The sequence below is a fragment of the Carcharodon carcharias genome, chromosome 1 (assembly GCF_017639515.1).
Source record: "Carcharodon carcharias isolate sCarCar2 chromosome 1, sCarCar2.pri, whole genome shotgun sequence".
NCBI lineage: Eukaryota > Metazoa > Chordata > Chondrichthyes > Lamniformes > Lamnidae > Carcharodon > Carcharodon carcharias.
Genome location: NC_054467.1, coordinates 46,632,476 through 46,651,531, shown reverse-complemented (window position 1 = coordinate 46,651,531; position 19,056 = coordinate 46,632,476). Strand labels below are relative to the sequence as shown.

Below are 19,056 nucleotides of genomic sequence, written 5' to 3'. Positions count from 1 at the left end.
AAAAATAACCAAAGAAGGCAATCTGAATTCAAAGTTGCGGTGTGGTAAAATGCCATATTAAATATTGAACAAGGATGTTCCTACAAAAGGATGTGTATGGTGCTGTGTACATGTCTGTCCATATGTATCAAATGTATATCTTTTAAATACAATTTTTCCCCCATGGTTGTATTACAGCATCAAAATGAGCAGCAGGCCAAGTATCAATAATTTTGGAAAATCTTTGTTTGGCGGATATTGTTCTCAGTATGTCCCAGACTTGGTCTTACATGGAACTAGCTCTGATGAGAAGCTGAAACAGTGTCTAATGGCAGATTTAGCTCATGCTGTGCAAGTAAGTGTTGTGTTAGATGTAATATCACTAGCAAGTGCTGTTTTACCATCTGTCAACATATTGTGCTCTTCAGATTATTTCTTACTAGCCTCTATATAGATAACTTCTGAAAGGAAGAAATTGCCTGTATCAAAATGTGCAAACAAATTTGAGAATAAACTATGGGCATTTTAAAATGTTGCATCTATATTCTGTGCCAGTAGATAAAATGATGATCAAAAATGGGATTAGGCCCAAAAATCTATCTCTTAGATGTACAAAATATAGGGGAAATAGCAAATGTACGCTGGGCACATCTCATATCCTATAACCTCAGTTATACACCATAATGGAACAGGCCCTTCGGCGGGTAAAAGTTCCCAAATTATGTTGCAAATTGCAGTATTTTAAATGTGCTGCTTCTCCCCATCTGCCTACATAATTTCTCTTCAGAATTCCTCCCAGTAAACTGGTGCCAGAACAGATAATTTGCTGCAAATCTCTCGCGCCCCACCCACCCAACCACCTCTTGTTCCAGCTGCCTGATGTGCTGCAAGACTGAGAGCCAGCCAAAAATGCCACCCAGTGCCATCCAGTGACCCTCCAGCTATGACTATTAGAGTGCATTTCTTTTCAGCTATCTTCCCAGCAATTATGCTGACTTATCACTTCAACATTATTAGAGAACTAGCATGTTTTAAAACATGCTGGTGTTCTTCTGAGCACATGATGAATTCAATGCCAAATGGCTATTTGCAGGTGTTATCTTAGAATTCAATATTTGGTCAGCTCAATGCTAGGCAATCAGTTAACTTTAAAGTTGTCTGTTTTGTTGAGAGCACTACAGAGGCTGCCAGTGGGATTTTTGGATATGAGTTTAGACTGCCTATAGCTCCCACCCATAGTTGTGTGTATAGATGCCTGAATTGATTGGCATTGGGAGCATTTTTAGCAGCTGTTGAAGTTCAGGGGCTGGAATAATTTGTATATGTGTGTGAGGGGCTTTCAGCTAGCAGATTAGCTGATCATGCAGAATAATATAGAGCAGTGAAGTAATAAAAGTTTGGCAGTTTCATTTCATGCTGGTGCTGTATTTCTACAAATATTCTAGCAGTTACTACAGATTTAAGGTTTCCAGCCATCTGTGATTTTGATTCTCAATTTTTGAATGGAATTTTATAATTTACATTGTTTTAAAACAATTTATCAAAATCAAAATATTAAATGCTGTTTTATGAACTTCCAACTCTTTTTGCCTTAGAACCCTGTTTTAGATGAGCCCATTGCAGAATCTGTCTGTATTATTGCAGACACAGATAAGTGGTCAGTCCAAGTGGCTACAAGCCAGAGGAAAGTAATGGACAACAAACTGGGCAAAGAGGTATTGGTCTCTAACCTTGTGTCCTCCCTGCTCCAGTCCATTCTTCAACTCTACAAACTACAACTCCCACCTGATTATGTAAGTAGCAAGTTACTGCTATATAATGTGTTGGAATTTGTCTACACTGCATTACCATGGCAACCTATGCTACAGGGTGAGGCCCATTGCGTAACATGCATTGGTTTGTCTGGAGACAAAAGGGTAGAGCTAGTGCTAAATGACTCTTCTAAGTATACAGTTGCTATCTTATGGGTTAGGCTCCAAATTTAAAAACCGGGTAATAACCTCTAGATTATTGCCCGAGCCATGTGCAAATTGATATGTGAGCAAACAGATCTTGAGAATTAACATATGGCTAAAAGGCTACTTATCACTGGATCCTGGGGCAAGAAGGAGCTGTACCAATGGGATGGGCTCTACCTGAACTGGGGTGGGCCTGTGTTTTAGTGGGAAGGGAACATAGGGAGGTGGCAAAGTCTTAAAGCTAGTAATTTGTGGGGATTGGTGATGGGGAGGAATGTATAAGACATGTAAATAAACTAAATGTAAACAAAGCAGAGCAGGAGAGCATAGGAAAGAATAAAGCAACAGAGGTCATTGATAGCAAGAGAATAGTTATAAAACAGGAGTTTAAAAGATTGTTTAAAAAAAAGTGAAAGGAAATCCCATTAAAATGAGTTAAAATGTCTGTACAGTAATGCACAGTGTCTGTAATAAAACAGGGGAGCTAGAGGCAATTGCGAGTTGGGAGGAACTCCCAACGATTACTCAGACATGGCTACAGAAAAATCAGGACTGGGAATTAAATATTGCAGGGTATAACAATTTTATAAAAGAGGGGAAAAGGGGAGATGAAATAGTTGTACTTATTAGGGATAGAATAATGGCAATAGAAAAAAGGACGTAACTATCAGCAAGGCAAAAATAGAATCCACATGAATAGAAATAAAAGATAATAAAGGATCCATCACATGCATAGGTGAAGTCTAATAGCGGAAAGAAGGTGGCGGAAAAGTATGCAAATTAGAGAAATGAGTTTTTTTTTTAAAAAATAATTAATGGAAGATTTCAACTGTCCTGATTTAATTGGACAGAAGAGATGGGTAAAGGGGATAAGGAAATGGAGTTCCTATAATGTGTACAGGACTTCTTTCAAACCAAGCATGTAAAAAGACAAACAAGGGGAAGGTTTGCTACTGGATCTAGCAAAGGGGAATACACCAAAGCAAGTAAGAGAAGTAAAAGTTGGGTCGTCTACACAATAGCTATAATATAATGCGCTTTACAATAATAGAGAAGGACATAAGTTTGATGAAAACCAGGTTAATAGTTTGGAGAGTAGCTGATTTTGAGGGGCTGAGGATAGAACTTAGGGAAAAATAAAATGTACTACAATTTTGGCAAATGATGTAGAACAACAATTGAAATGGTGTTCATCAGAGTGCAGAAAAAATACATTAAGCTACAAGAATAGAACAAACTAAACACTAGTGGAACTCCATGGATGAATAAAGTCATAAGGAAACAATTTATGGTTAAGGAGGGGTATGTAGCAGTACATAGACAGCAGAGGAATACATGATGACAAGAGCAAATTCAAAGAGATTAGGAGAGAAGTCAAAGAAGCAAGTAGGAAGGCAAAGAGGAACTATGAAATTAAATTATCTAGGAACATAAAACAAAATAGTACAAGATTTTACACGCACATCAATGAAAATAGGAGACTGATTTGGAAATAGGACCATTAAGGGAAAAACAATGTTACGATCGATTTAAAGACCATTAACATTTAATGAGAAATCCGAACCTTATTTTAAACAATAGACCTACATCGCGGATTTCACTTTTAACAAAACACAAACTTTATTGTACATAAAAGAATTGAACAATTCAAGTACTATTAACAATATGGCTTATAATTATGTATGTTATGCACTCAGGTTTACTTATTTCTCCCAAGAATTCTCTTATCAATCTTAAAAGTTAGTTACTTCTGTAGGGACCACCCATAAGTATACCACGGGCCTCTAGAGAATTCTCCTCAGCTCCAGCTATTCTCAGGTAAAACTTTCATTTACCATCTCTTGATTGTGGATCCCTCAGTCCATTGTTCTAGTTACTTTTCTATACTTCCAAGCTAATCTGCTTGTTGCTTTCTTCGTCACAAGTCTCTCTGGAGACCACTGTAGATTATTTCACTAGTTTAAAACCAGGCAATCTTCCAGCTTCTGTTCCCTCACAAAATTCAAAGTGAGATTAAGCCTTGCCTCATTCATGAGGTGAATGAAGAAACTAGTTTTTCCGCTCTACTTATAGTACAGGTCTATCTTACTGTCATTTACTTTGGCTATCTTCTCTCAGTGGGCTGAAAACGGCATAAACCAGTTCCAGGCTGAAGCTAACTCAGCAAACACGCAGATAAATTTAAACAAGAGCTTATCTAAGCTCCACCCATCTCCACGATTACATTGCCTGCCTTGGGATGTCTTCAAATTGACCTTTTAGGATAATTATCCCTCATTTGCAATTTCATCTTTGATCTGGCAAAGTAAATGGATTTTACAACTTTCCATGGTTCATTGAATGCTTTTAAACCAATTATTTAAACAAAGACATCTCTGGAATGCACTTCTTGCAAGAATTGTCTCCAGTTCTTTTAGCTAAGTAAGCCCACCTGTTTATATAGCACCCTCTGTTCTATTCTGACTTTATTAAACAAACATGGGTAATATTTGAAATGCCATTTCTTTAGGTGTTCGGGCAATCTCTAAAGCCCAGCATTTTAGTCACCTTATGGTTAACAGAAGTAAAAACCACCTCTAAAATATTAACATGAACCATGAACTAGATACTTACAACAGCTAATGATAGATGACAGAAATATTAAATAATTATTTTGCTTTATTATTTATCAGTATGATAGCGCAGGCAGGCATGATATTGAATGATGTGATGAGCAATGAAATAAGCACATTTAAAATAAAAAGAAATGGATTGAATTAGCTAATCAATCTCTGAGGATGAAGGTCCATGTCCAGATAGGTTGCATTCTCGCAGAAGAATCTGGGGAAAATAATGGAAACCCAACTGAAGGAAAGACTTATAAAAACAAAAAAATACAACAATGAATAGTCAGCATGGACTTCAAAAAGGAAAAATATTGCTTAACTAGTGTTATTGAATGTATTGGGAAGGTGACAGAAAGTAGACGATGGTCATGCAGTAAATCTAATTTATCTTGATTTTCATTAGGCCTTCAATAAGGTGTCCCATAATAGACTGATGAATAAGATTAGAGAATAATGAGTTGGGGGACAAGTGGCAGAATGGATTACTAGCTGGCCTTGAGATAAAGCAGATAGTGAGAGTAACGGGTAGTTATTCAGAGTGGCAATTGGTGGGAAGTGGTGTCCCACAAGGAAATGTGCAGTTGCTGTTCATAATTTACATCAACAATTTGGAGTTTGGAATCGGAAAACACAATTTCTAAATTTACTGACGACACCAAATTGGAGGGGATAGTCAGCACTGAGGACTGCAACAAATTGCAGGAGAACATTAATAAACTTGCAGAATGGGCAAATAATTGGCAAATGAAGTTCAACAATGGTAAATGTGAGGTAGTACTTTTTGGTAGGGAGAAAAGGAAGGTCACTTATTCCTTGCAAGGTGCAAGTCCAGGTTGGGTAGAGGAGCAAAGATATCTTGAAGTACATGTACACTAATAACTAAAAGTTGAGCCACAGGCCACTTTTTAAAAAAAAACCAAGCACTAGGTTTTAGAATGATAGAATTGAGAAGTATGGAAATTATGTTAAACCTGTATCAAACCTTGGTTAGTGTTTAGATTAATTTCCCAGTACATTTTTTGTCCCAAAGAGTTGAAGCAATTTCTGGCATCTTTTTCTTTCTTTTGCAGTGTGTAATCCATCTTGAGGATAGACTTCAAGAGCTTTATTTTAAAAGCAAGATGCTGTCAGAATACCTGAAAGGCCACACTAGAGTGCATGTAAAAGAACTGGGAGTAGTGCTGGGGTAAATCAGAGCCTTTGAATTAATCTGTATATTATACTCATTGTCTTCAAACATATTGTGTCTTTGTTAAATAGTATTCACTAAACTTCAGTAGAAGTTATGGTGTTGTAATTTATAAAATTGTGCAGATTGTATTATGATTGAATTTGTTTTAAATTATTTATGTATCTTAATGAAAATGTTTTTCTTTTTGCGCTATGTTCGCTATTTTGAAAAGAACATAGTCATAGAGTCATTTGAAGGAGTTCATTCAGCCATTCGAGTCTATGCTGGCTCCCTGCGAAGCAGTTCAATCAGGCCCACTCGATCCCTGTAGCCCTGCAAGTCTCTTTCCTTCAAGTGCTCAACCAATTTTTTTTTTTTGAAAACGACATATTTTTGGTTTTCCAAATTACTGTATTTTCAAATTCCAGTACTTTACTACCTTTGTGTTTTTTTTAAAAAAAATGCTTGCCCTGCTGCGTCGGCCATTGCTTCACAAATTGTAGCCTGGCACGCAGATGATAATTACACTCTGTCAAGCCTGGAGCCGATCTTTCATAACAGGCTTGTTTCAGGGTTAACATTGGGAAAATTTAGTTCCTACATCTTTTGTTTTTAATATACAGATCTAGTTTTTTTTAGTTCATAATGTGTATAAATGGTCCCAAAAATTGTTAGGACTGAGAAAGGTTGGTATTTTCCTTCACAAATTTAGGAGGAAGGCCAACTATGACTTCAGTTTAGCAAAATGATTAAAACTGTTTCAAAAATATGATCCTACATATGGTGCATGAGAATAGGATTTGCTTATGTGATCAGGACTGTATTAGCAAATCCTCCAGTTGGCCTCGATTAGAATCTGTGGCCTGAATTTTGCACATGCTGTGTGTGTGGGATGGGTTGTCCCAGAAGCGGATGCAAGATCCATTCCCACCCAGGATTGTAAGCCAAACTGGATTTCACGCTAGCTGGCCAATTAGGGCAGCTGACGGCAAACTGAGAGTGGCTCAGTGCTGCCGGCAGGGACAGGAGCATGGTAAGCCCCATGTTCAGTGGGGACCCGGAGGGGTGGGGTTTAAAAACAGCACAGGCGTGAGGTAGTTGAGTCACCTAGTTACTATACTAGGTGCCCATCCATCAGTGGTGAGCAGGGAGGTTTAAACCAACCTTATGCTGGCGGACGAGCTGCACGTTGAATCTGTGAGCTCTTCTCGGCGTTCCGGACGAAAGCAGCAGCTCCTCCGCCCCTCTGGCAGTGCTCTTCGCATCTGATGAGACCGCACCAACTAAGGAGTGCCCAGATGTGGCTCTGGATGCTCCCTCCTAGGCAGTGCTTGCACAGGCTCTGCTGGCCAGAGGACAACTGCCAAGGTCAAGGGCTTCAGGACATCACAGTCAGCGGGGTGCCTCTAATACCGCTGCCAGTGAGGGAGTTGGGGGTCACCAAGAACCAGCACTTACAAGTGGAAGTTTAAGGCACTGTAAACTCAAGAGGGGCTGTCACAGGCAATATAACTTTACTTCATATATCTACTACATACAAAGTATGTGTTAACGGGACCACCATATAAAAATCTCATGTGTCATGGCCTGATTGTGCTTTGTTTTCATAAGTGCTAGGCAGGAGAGTGGCTTGCGACGGACTGGAAGGGCAGCAGACTTTTATTTCAGAGGTCGTTACTTGACATGAGGGTGACAGGATGACCTCACCAGGAGCGTTCAGTAAGGAGGCGTCACCCTTGCCCTCACTTTCAAGCTTTGGATGCCTAGCTGAAAGAACAGAGAATCGAGGCCTTCCTGGTCTCCCTGCCTCCCATAACGATCCTGACATCTCCATCCACGTCCTCACCCTGGACGACCTCCGGTTCCTCCTCAGACCCATCACTTGAGTCAACCCCTGCAGCCTGTGGAGCTGCCTCACTGTCTTCATCCTCCAGTGCCCCCCCGCCCCCCGACAAAGCCAGATTGTATGCTACGCTCTGCACAATGACAATAAGTGAGATACGCTCAGGAGGATATTGCAGTGCTCCCCTGATCAGTCCAGGCAGCGGAACTTCATCTTGAGCAGCCCAATGCTCCTCTCAATCACCACACATGTAGAGCCACAACTTTGATTGTACCTCTCATCAGCCTCTGCCCTTGGGTGTCTGAGTGGAGTCATAAGCCACCTTTTCAGGGGACAGCCTTTCTCGCCCAGGTGCCAATCCATTCAACCGAGCTAGAGTGACGAAGAGCCTTGGCACCTGGGAGTGTCGCAGGATGTACACATCATGGCAGCTGCCAGGGCACCTGGCGCAGACCTGCAAAATCCGAGTCTTGTGGTTGCAAACAATCTGGATGTTCAGGGAGTGAAACCCCTTTCTGTTGGCGAAGGCACCTGGCTCATCCACTCCCGCCTTTATGGACGCATGCATGCAATCTATGACATCCTGGATGCGGGGGAACCCAGCAATTGCAGTGAAGCCACTGGTTCACTCAGCCTGGCTGGCTTTGTTGGTCCAGAAATGAATAAAGTTGCTGACCCGTCTGAACAGAGCGTCAGTGACCAGCTTAACGCATCTGTATGCAGCAGATTGGGAAGCACCGCGTAGATCTCCCACTAAGCCCTGGAAAGAACTGGAGGCATTAAAGTTCAGGGCCACTGTAACCTGTGTCCTTAGAGAGGCGGAACCTCCTTCGGCACTGGACCTCCAGACCTGTCCAGGTAGCTGGAGTTCTGGCTGCAGGATAATTGTGCCTTCTGCAGACCCTTCCGTATTTCACTTGCTGGTCCTGCAGCCCACCTCTGGCTGCACCTGTCTTCCCACAGGTTGCACTGTGGGATGCTGCCTACAGACAGGCCTCCTTTCCCTTCTGGCTGCTTCCTCTTCTTCAGTGGAGGTCCCTCCAGCAGAGTAGCCAATCCCCATTTGCTGAAATACAGATAGCATAGGATAGTGTGCTGAAGGGGGAACTTGGCAGAGAGGTTCTCAGCTTGTAACCCAAAGAGTAATGCAGAAAACATAGAAAATGCAATGAACTGTGAGAAACACCTCCAACAAACTCACCTAAACTCCCACTTGGTCAAATTGCCACGGTTCTGGCCGCCTTTTATCCTGCCCTGTATCAAGTTTCAATTAAAAACGATGACGGGCCGAGTGGTCCATTCGCCAAGCGTTAAATCAAATGGGCCCCATAAAATTCTGGACAGTTATCTTTTTAATGGGCTTAATTGCCCCCTTAATTGTTGGTGGGCTCACTTTCAACCCTTGCGTGACAGTGCAGCAACATCGAGACTCCCGCCCGATGTCTTCTCATGCGATTTCACATGAATTCGGGACTGCCGTACATCCGCTCCAAAGGTGTAAAAAGAATGCCTGTGGTCCTGCGAAGGTTGTCTTGCCACGTAGAAGGTGTCCCATATGTACTTACACAAACTACTAACTGATTTTGGGGAAACAGGCCCCTAGAGGTAACTTGTATGTAATTGTCACTCAAGGCTATTATTGGAGATGTCATCCCGTGAATTGCTATACTTTCTTTGAAATTATATATTTTCTTTTTGGCTTGCAGCAGACAGTTTTATATACTGAATATTGTTTACACAACTGAGCAGTTCTACTTTTCTTTTGCAGGATTGAATCAAATGACTTGCCTCTGTTGGCTGCTGTGGCAAGTACTCATTCTCCATATGTTGCCCAGATACTCTTATAAGCTAAAACCTCAGAACAGCCTTTGTCCAGAAAGGATTTTTTAAAAAATCAAACTGAGAGCATTGGATGGCACGGAGTTGGAAAACTTAATTATACACATTAACAAGTATTACGCAGAATGATGACCAGCTATGTTGTGCGTTCAGTAATCTTCTACATGAATGGTTACCTACAAACTGCAACTGTTTCATCATCTTTCAGAAAATTTCTGGGATACATGTCCATCCATCAGTGAAAAATTTTAACGACGAGTGCTTCAGGTTTGTTTTTTTAACAGAACTTAAATGAGATCTGCTAAACTCACTAAACACTAAATATGATTGCAACAAAAGCACGTATTTCATACGAGGCAGACTCTTTAAGAACTGACCAGGCTCTCATGCCATCTTGAATGCTTCTGTGGTGTTTTGACTTTGAGTCACTTCAGCAGTTGCCTTAACTGGTACATAGTTGAGTATTAGAAAAATTATACATAGCATTCCTATTCAGAAGAATTTGAAATTACATCTATTGATTTTACATTTCTGAATCGCTAGGATACTGTACAATCCTGCAAAAAAGCACAGCAAAAAAACTATCAGATTTAGCAGTTTACTTTATACAAATGGTTTGACATGAGTTTTTTGTGAGTTTAGTTGTCTATCCAAGTAAAGGGACAAAGGCAGAATCATATTTTTTAAAAACTTTTACGGGGTATCTTCTTTAAATGAGCGCTGTTTACAATGGTTTCTCAACTTATGCAAGTTTCTGTTAAGCAACATATATGGAATATTGGGGTTAATCTTGTGACATCAGCTTTTTACAAAATGTAACACTGCCATTTCGCAATTAATGAATAAGGTTATTAGGTGTCACCAACGCAGTCATGCTGAATAATCTCCAGACTGACTTTAGTGGAGAATTCTGAGATGTTGAATGACAAAAATAATGAAAATTGGGGTGGGGAGGAGCAAGACCTGTATTCTTGTGTAAATGAGTGCGGTACAATCTCAGCTGGTAAGAATCACATAGAGGCTGCTTTATCAGAAATCTATCTAGTGGCGCAAGAGCATTTCAAAAACCAACTGGGGGAATGTTCCAATTAAAAGCTACAAATAATTTGTTCGATGACTATCCCAGAATATGCTAATACTTTATGGAGTGGATGGGACAGGAAAGGTTCAATAGTATACTCAAGCCAATAGTGTTCCCTGTGGAACTGGATAGTCAGCTCATTGATAAGTCACCTTTGTGAAATAATGCACAGAAAATCATGAAAATGATCTTTCTGCCATTAATTTTAGCACAATAGGCTAGAGTTCCCTATCTTGTACATATGTTGACTTTGTTCATAAAATTATCAACTGGAGAAATATCACTGTCCTCCCTCTCCCTTAATCCAGCCTTCACTAATAGAACAATCATCTCTTAAGGGTTATATATTTTACATAAAATGACAGGTATATTTTCACTCTTCTGATTATTTTAGTTCTGAAAAGGCTGTGGGCAGGGCTTCTGTTGATACAAAACTTTAATTTAAGCTTATAGTTGATTGCCACATAAAGAGAGGGGGTCATATTTTATGCTGAGAATTATGAAGTGGGAAAAGTTGTGAAATTCACTATGAACATTTGTCTGAAGTTGATGCTCATCTTGCTGTTAGGTATTTTGGTATTTTCATTGTGTGTATGAGCTAATGCTGTACTTCAGTTTTTCTTAGGGGTTACTTTTTTGGGAGCCTCTGGAACCAGAAATGTAGCAAGTTTTAAACCTAAATTTAACATTCCAATAAATAAATACTATATCTGAGCATGAGAATATTTCTAATATAAAGTAAATAGATTGTTAATTGTTTGGGAGAAAGTGGAGACTTGATTGTTTAGGTTTTGTCCTTTAAACTTTAAAATTATTTAAAAACTAGAAATGTTGGGTGTGCCACTTTGTGGGCAGCATACCATTTGATTTTCTTGCCTCAAGCAATTATAGATTACTGATAATACGGCTCGACTTCTAACATTTCTTAAAACCTAGCAAACATAAATTGACTTATTTTAATATTCCATCTCATTAAGTTTTTAATTTAATCCAAATACCTAACTCCATGGAACCTCTGCTTCAGCAGATACAGAAACTGTTATAAGCTAAATTGGGTCTGGATATTTGCATCACTCATTTGTTACACAATAATTACTTATATGCATCAAGACAGTGAGGAATATGTTATCCAACATGCATAACCATGCTCCATAGTTTGAATATTGCCCTTGATCCTACCTTTGTTACTTGTGCAAGCAGGCCCACTCCTATTTGGAAAACCCACCTTAGCTGCAATGGAAAATGAAACGCATGGATCATGTCAACCCTAAATAGGACATACCACTGCACAGTATGAAGCCAGGGTGAGGTTTCAGCTGCCTAACTCAAAGATTAAGATCAGGATTTGGCTGCTAGATGGAATTGACGTTGGTTGCTGCTTAAGTTCGATGACCAGTAACCCCATACTTTGATTCCTTGTTGTTTAGTGGCTGGACTCAGATGAAAAGCATTTTGTCTGCATTGAGTCATGGAACTAAATCTCGTCACTATACCATTCACTGCTCCAGTACATTCTGTTTTGAAATGCAGTAGCCAATGTATTTGATTTTTTCCTATTATAGATCTTAATATGATCATCCCCTTTCTGTAAAGGCAGCTCACAAACCTATTGGGAGTATTAAAGCAGCTTTGACTAAAGCTCTCTTATTTTCCTAATTGTGCGCTTAAAGGAGTTTAAAGGCTGAATTAGTCACATTTTGTGACAGTGCATTATGTAATTGCTGTTATTAGAATTCAGAAGTGTAAAGCAAATTTAAAATATTGTTTCATTTCAAATATGAACAGAGATACTCCTGAGTTGCTGACATACCCAATACTTCAGGTAAGCTATAGTTCAGTTAGTTGCAGCTGCACACTTGAGCTACAGTTGATCTAATCACTCGCTGAAAGAGATCTGATATGTTGCCTCACCATCTTTTGCAGTAGATCATGGCAAGTGTGGAATTTGACTGGAAGTATCAAAATTGATCTAGAATGTTCTGACATTGCCAAAATATTTCTTTTGAAGCGTTCATCTTGATTTATTGGGCTGCTTTATTTGCTGGAACACTGTATTTTGCAGTTTCTTCAATGTCCTCTATGCCATCATCTAAGTGCCAGGCTGAGCGGCTTAGACGACCATGGCCTTTGAAACTTTCCAATCATAGAACAGTGGATGATCTTGTCGGAGTTCTGGTTAAGCCAGTCTTTAATGTTGTTTAACTGCAACCTTAGCTGTTGACCTCTTGCTCTTCCATTAACCTTTCCTGTGGTGTTTAGGCACTCCAACCCTTCTGCACAGATAGCGTGTCTGAAGAACTCCATTTGTCATCTTTTATTATTTAAGAATTCTCTTGTTCTTCTGGCCTCACGCAATATTTCTTTATTAGTTCTCCTCCACTCCCCCCTCAGCTTACCCTTAGGATCCTTCTTAAGCACCACATTTCAAAGCTCTGTAGATTTTCTTTTCTTCATCATTTCCGATGCTCCAATTTTCACATCCATAATTCATTACTGACCAGATATAACATTTTAGTACATAGATTCTTGTTTCAAGATCCGAGCTGACATTTCTTAGAATGTTGCTTAATTTTGTAAAAACACTTTTGGCTTTTCCAATCATTCTTTGGATTTCAAGTATTGCCTTTCAGTTGTGTAAGCCCATATCTACCTATTCCTTTTATGACTGTATAGATTAATTTTTGCAAGCCTTCATTTGTTGCTATAAGTACAGTGTCATTAGTATAGTGGATGTTGATGACCCTCCATCCCTTCAATTCCTCAGAACACATTTACTGTGTAGGGAATCCGGTAGAGAACGTAGCTTTGTCTAGCGCCTCTTGATTGCTTTCCAATCACTCAGCTCATTTTCATACCTGTTCATTGCTATTTGATTCCAGTAAGTATTCCTGATGAATCGAAGATCTTTCCCATTGATGTCTTCCAGCGTGAGTTGATTATATTTGATTTTCAAATGCTTTAGTATAATCAATAAAACACAGAGGTCATTTTGCCTTTCTGTCAAGGCTTTTAAAAGAGCTTTTAAAAGTATTTCGTGTTCCTTTATTTACAAATCCACACTGTCTGAAATCTGATTTAATTTTCTCACTAGCTCTAGCCTTTAGGATTCTGAGGATGATCTTTACTACATGACTCATTAGGTTGATTGTTCAATGTCTCTTGCATTCTATTGCACCAGGTTTCTTTGGATAAGTGATAAAAACTGACTTAGATCTTTAGGGATAATGCCAGTGTTGTAGATCTTGTTGGCGATAATAGTCGATTTTTCAGTTCCTAGCTCTTCCGTTGCTTCAATAATCTTTTTTTTCTTTCTTCTGGCCTCAGTGCTTTCCCTTTCATCTTCTTCAGTGCAAGTCCCACTTCTTGCAAAATTTCTGGGCCTGTTGTAATTTTTGATTGATGGTTGAGGTCCTCTGTCATCGTCATACAGTTCTTCTATGTATCCACTTCATTTTTCCCTGATTTTTTTCATTTCCATTAGAATTGAACCATCCTTCACTTTCAAACATCCAGTGGAACTGCAAACTTTTCTTTCCCAAACTTTCATTTAACAACTTGGTGAATTTCCTTAGGATGCAATATTTTCAGTGACAAACACATTTCAATTGAGACTTCCAGTCATTTTTCTTTTTCTTCAGTTCACTCCTGTTTTATTTCTTGGTTCAGTCTATTACGTTCTAATTCTGACCATTTCACTTTTCTTTTCTCCCATCAACTCCATGATTATTTCTGTCATCCATTTTTACTTGAAATGATTTGCTTTTGTCAGAACCTGAACTTTCGTACTTTCTATTAAGACCTCCTTGAACATGTTAAAACTCCACTTCTCTGTTCATTGCTGCTTCCACCTACATCTGTAAAGCAGTTCTTTATCTCTACTCAGAATTCTTCTTTAATGACAGGGTCTTTCAGTCATTCAAAATCCAGTGCCTTTGGCTTTCCTTTTACTTCACTAGGAATTTTCAATTTGACGTTCATTATGGTAGCCTGTGGCACATGATCACTGTTATAGTCTGCTCCAGGTTATGATTTTGACTGTTTAATGGAGTTTCTGAAAGGTCCATTTATTGTAATAAAGTCGATTTGATTTCTTATTTGGTCGCCTGGACTTTTCCATGTTCAGCTTTGCTTGGGGTGATGCGTAAACCAGGTGCTTTGGTGCTGTCAAAACAATCTGCTTTTTACAATCGACCCACATGTCAACTCAGTTGTCTGAGACCATCTGGCCCAATAATATCTTGTGCACAAGAATTTCTTACCTTTGCATTGAGAGCTCCCATGTCAATGATAACTTGAGAACTACATTGTTTTCTTGCTTGATCTAGTTCATAGAAAACTTCAAGGTCCTCAACAAACACACTTTGGGTTGGGTATATACTTATATAATGCTCAAGTTGGAAGGTGTACCTGCTGTTCTGACACTGAGAATTCTCATGGAAATAGCCCACCCTCTTAAAAGAGGCTTGCATTGTTTTTGATCAAGAGCCACTGCGGCTCCTTTTTCATGATTCACTCCACCTGAGTGGATAATGACTTCATCTTTGTGTTGGTACTTCCCAGCTCCTGTCCACCTTGCTTCATAGAACAAGAATACTGACTGACAATCTGTGTATCTTTTGAATGATTTTCTGCTTCCCCTGCTTGGAGATAATGTTCTAACGTTCCAAACAGCAATTCTTTTGGTGTCTGTTTTTCTTTTCTTATACTTGCTCTTAGAGCCTGTTGAGGGTGTGCAGTAGCATCATAATAGTCATGATGGGATCCACCTGCAATTCATGGATGTCCATATCGAATAGGTGTTGACACAAGTGGAGCCATTCATGCTGTTGTCTTGGTAAAAACTGTTTGTATTGACCATATTTGGCTAGGGAAAAGGGAAGCATGATGTGGTTTCAAGTTGCCTTCTTCACTTGTGTTTGAAGGGAATAGAAATTTTCTTCCAAGAGGATTCTGCACCTGGCAGCAGCCAGCCATTGTCCTCTGAGGTTGTGGCCCCTCTGCCCCTACTGTTAATGATCACTCATAAACCTGAGCACAGGACCCTTCCAGGTACTATTAGCCGGGCCAGCTGAACATGGGTTTTGCAAAAGGGCAAGGTCAACCACAGCTTGGGGGTCATACCTCTGCTACTCACTAATATCCTCTATGTATTGAAAGGTTAATTCAAAACCTATGCAAATCAAGCTTCAGAGGTTTTTCTCATTACTTGGAGGGTTAAATATTGTAGGGGTAAATGGCACTAATTCATTAAGTTCTAAATTTGTATTAATGTTTAATTAACCCCAGTTTTTATTTGAGGTACCAATCCACCTTGGCCATTAGCTGCATAAATCCACTGTTGTATCATTTGATGCAGAATGTCAACCATTGAGTGGAATACATTGTCCTAAAGTATAATATTGGTGTTTTTGAAGTAAACCATTCAACCTGAAGGTTAGCTTTCAGTTGTCAGTAGCATTGAGAAAAGAGAGCTGAAGTAGCAAGTGTACTTGCTCAATGATTACACTTGTGTACCAGTGCCTTGATTGTCCCTTTTAAAAATATGCTGTAGTTGGAGCAGGTCATGATGTTCTCGTTGTTCAGTCAGTCTGTTGATCTGTAATCTAATCTTTTAAGAGTGCATGTGGTCATTTTTAAAACTCTTCTGTGTAACCTGTCTCGGTAAGAACAACTTGAGCAACTTATTTTGTTTTCTTGCTTATCCACCTAGATTATTGCCAGATCCAGGAAGAGTACTGTTGTACTATGTTGATTTTTGCTTGCACCTTAAAATTATTGCTTTCTCATTCACTCTTCTGCATCCTTTGAGTGAAAGTGAAACAAATGCTGCAGTTTAATTCTGTAGTAACTCAGTTTATTAAGTTCTTGTACCTGGCATTTAGCACATTTACTGGGTTTTTCTACACGTTGTTAAAGCGTAGTCTCGTACATAAATTTTTAAATGTGGAAAAATTGAGAACTAAAGATTCTCAAAGTTTATTATTTTCAATAATAGAAAACTCTGAAGTAAGTTTATATTTTAAGTGGGAATTTAAACTTGGCAAATTCTGAGAACTGTTGCTTGTTAAAACTACCTCAGTTGACTGACAGGAATTCAAACCTCGAGTTTGTTTATGTTTCTAATGTCTTAGCTGTCTAAATTTGTCCTTCTGTATTTTTGAATTTTGCTATAAAAACAAATTCCTAAATTGATAAATAGCATGTTAATGAAAAGCAAGTTTTAATTATGCTCGGCATAATTACTTTATGTAAGTAGCTTTCCTGTTGTAATACCTAATAAAGTTGTTGTAAAATGAACTTTGAAAACACTTCTGCATGAGAAATAGTTCTAGAACGTGACTCTAGAATAATAGATCTAGCTGACACAGGTATCTTTTATTTGTCATTATTGTCCATTTCAGTGTTAATATTAAACTACCTTTACTCACACCATCTCCTTCGGACACTTGAATTGTGTACATAAATCCAAGCCTGTTGGTTTGCAGTTTGTTCTGGAAGCCACATGATGTATGAAACACTCAGCATGCATGCCATGATGCCATTTTGTGGTACATAAAATTTTTGATCTTTGACTTCGGTGTTTTAGCACTGTCAGAATCATAATTTTATTAAACAGGAGTTAAACTTGTCTAATTTGCTCAGAAATAGCTTTTTAAATTTCCTGACAAATTATTTTAAGTAGCAACTTTGCAGTATAGAAAATTTGAGGCAGAGTCCTGAGCTATGGGCTTCTGTGTATTTTTAAGAAAAGGAAGTAATTACAAAATCTGTTCCACAGAATTGGAGGTTTCCAAGTAAAATGCAATGGACTTTGCAAGTGCAGCGAACTTTATATTACGCGCTACATTGTCATTGTTATCTATTCAGTTCAGTGGTGCTAGGATTGAATAGAATGTCAGAAAGAGTAGTTGTGCAGATATTTTCATGTAAATATTCAGTGTATTATTTCTGATCTTTTATGTGCAATAAACTATTGGATTATATACCTGTGTATTGTTTTAATAGATCAACATCTGCGCTCCCCAGTGTTGGTTTTGGGGGGTACCCCAAAGATGTGCTGGGGAATTCCTCAGGCAAGTTCCCAGGTAAGGGTTTGCTAACTTTCTCTGGACAATTGCGCTGCACTGGGAACCATCCAAAATGTTATTTAAATTGCAAACTTCAGATGGTTCCGCTGGGGTTATACCAATAGTTACCCAGAAAAAGTTAGAATTAGAGCTTCTTCTAACTTCTGGGTAACTATTGTAAAGGTCCAGACTGACCCCACAGGACTCACTGACCACCCCCCCCTCCACGGGAGCCCTCCATTATTCACCCCCCACCCCCCAAACTTCAGACACACCCTGACCCCCACACCCCTCAAATCCTTTTCACTTGCCTTCTCCCTGGCCTGTCAGTTTCATTGGGACCTTTTAAGCTGACCTGTGCTTTACAGCAGGTAGTGCAATAAAAAAGGGGGCATGTCCTCCTTCAATTCAACGGTGGTGGACTTCAACACTGGGCTTCGGATACAGTTGTGCTGCCTGGATCTCGCCCGACCTTGTTGGACAGTCAGGCAAGATAGGCACGGAAGGAATTTGGCATAGATGAGTGGGCATGGAGTGGCAATCTGACGCTGATTGCCACTCCGAGGAAGTTACAGCCCAATATTAAGTATTTTACGTGGCATGCATTTTAGGTACTTTAAGCCTACTTCCAATGTTATAATTCTGAGTCATGCTTTTTTATGTCAACATCACATCACATGGTGCAACTTGTCCAGGTGCACTGACAACATGGAAACAGTGGAGTTAATTTAGTGTCTCAGAAGAGCAACACAGAAGTTATAGTGGGGAAGCATAGAGGAAAATCAAAAGCCTAGATGAGATGTTCAATGTCAAACATCCTAACATCCTTATTTCACCCCTTTCCTTGGATTCACCTAGTTCTGTTGAAGGGTCATGAGGACTCGAAACTTCAACTCTTCTCCGCCGATGCTGCCAGACCTGCTGAGTTTTTCCAGGTAATTCTGTTTTTATCCTAAACAATGTGTGGCTAGTGTTAGAAAAATAGATTCTGTAATGCTTCAAAACTATTTTAATATTAAAAAGCATATCGTCCTGCACATTCCTTTTAGTTTTAGGAGACACTTGAGTTAATAACTTGTTAAAAGCGCACAAGCAGTCAGAGGTGGCTGTAGGAAGACAAATAGGATTTTGGGATATTACTCGGAGGAATATTTCTATGTAAGACTTCCTCTCCATATCTGAGTTTACTTCAGAGAACCGAAGGCTTACAGGGAAATTATTTTGAATTTTAAAATGATAGAATTGGATTGAATCCAGTGGTTAGATTATTTAAGGAGTGATGGGGATAGTAGGAGCTATTATTTTTAAATCCTTAGGCAGAGTTAGGCTAAATCTGAGAAATTCATGTTTTACACAATTTCCTGGAAAGCAGACTGCTGAGATGTGTGCTGGGTGGATATGTTGTTGATTTCTTCCTCTGTGAAGAGGACATTATCCAGTTATAAGTTAAGCTACTAAATTAGCTGAACTAATCAGTAATGGTGTACTTTGGAGCTTTACCTCATTGCCTTC

At 39.2% G+C, this 19,056-nt stretch overlaps 1 protein-coding gene across 2 annotated transcripts in view; it reads left to right on the top strand.

Annotated features, from left to right (window-relative positions):
* The window catches only part of LOC121276373 (folliculin-interacting protein 2-like), a 112,298-nt gene extending 94,838 nt beyond the window's left edge, over positions 1-17,460 (top strand). For both annotated transcript variants that reach the window (XM_041184705.1, XM_041184712.1), the window contains 4 exons: positions 178-334; positions 1,575-1,772; positions 5,614-5,729; positions 9,326-17,460. In XM_041184705.1, coding sequence (XP_041040639.1) covers positions 178-334; positions 1,575-1,772; positions 5,614-5,729; positions 9,326-9,404 — 550 coding nt within the window. In that variant the 3' untranslated portion in view covers positions 9,405-17,460. The remainder of the gene's footprint in view (positions 1-177; positions 335-1,574; positions 1,773-5,613; positions 5,730-9,325) is intronic.
* Positions 17,461-19,056: the final 1,596 nt, after the last annotated feature.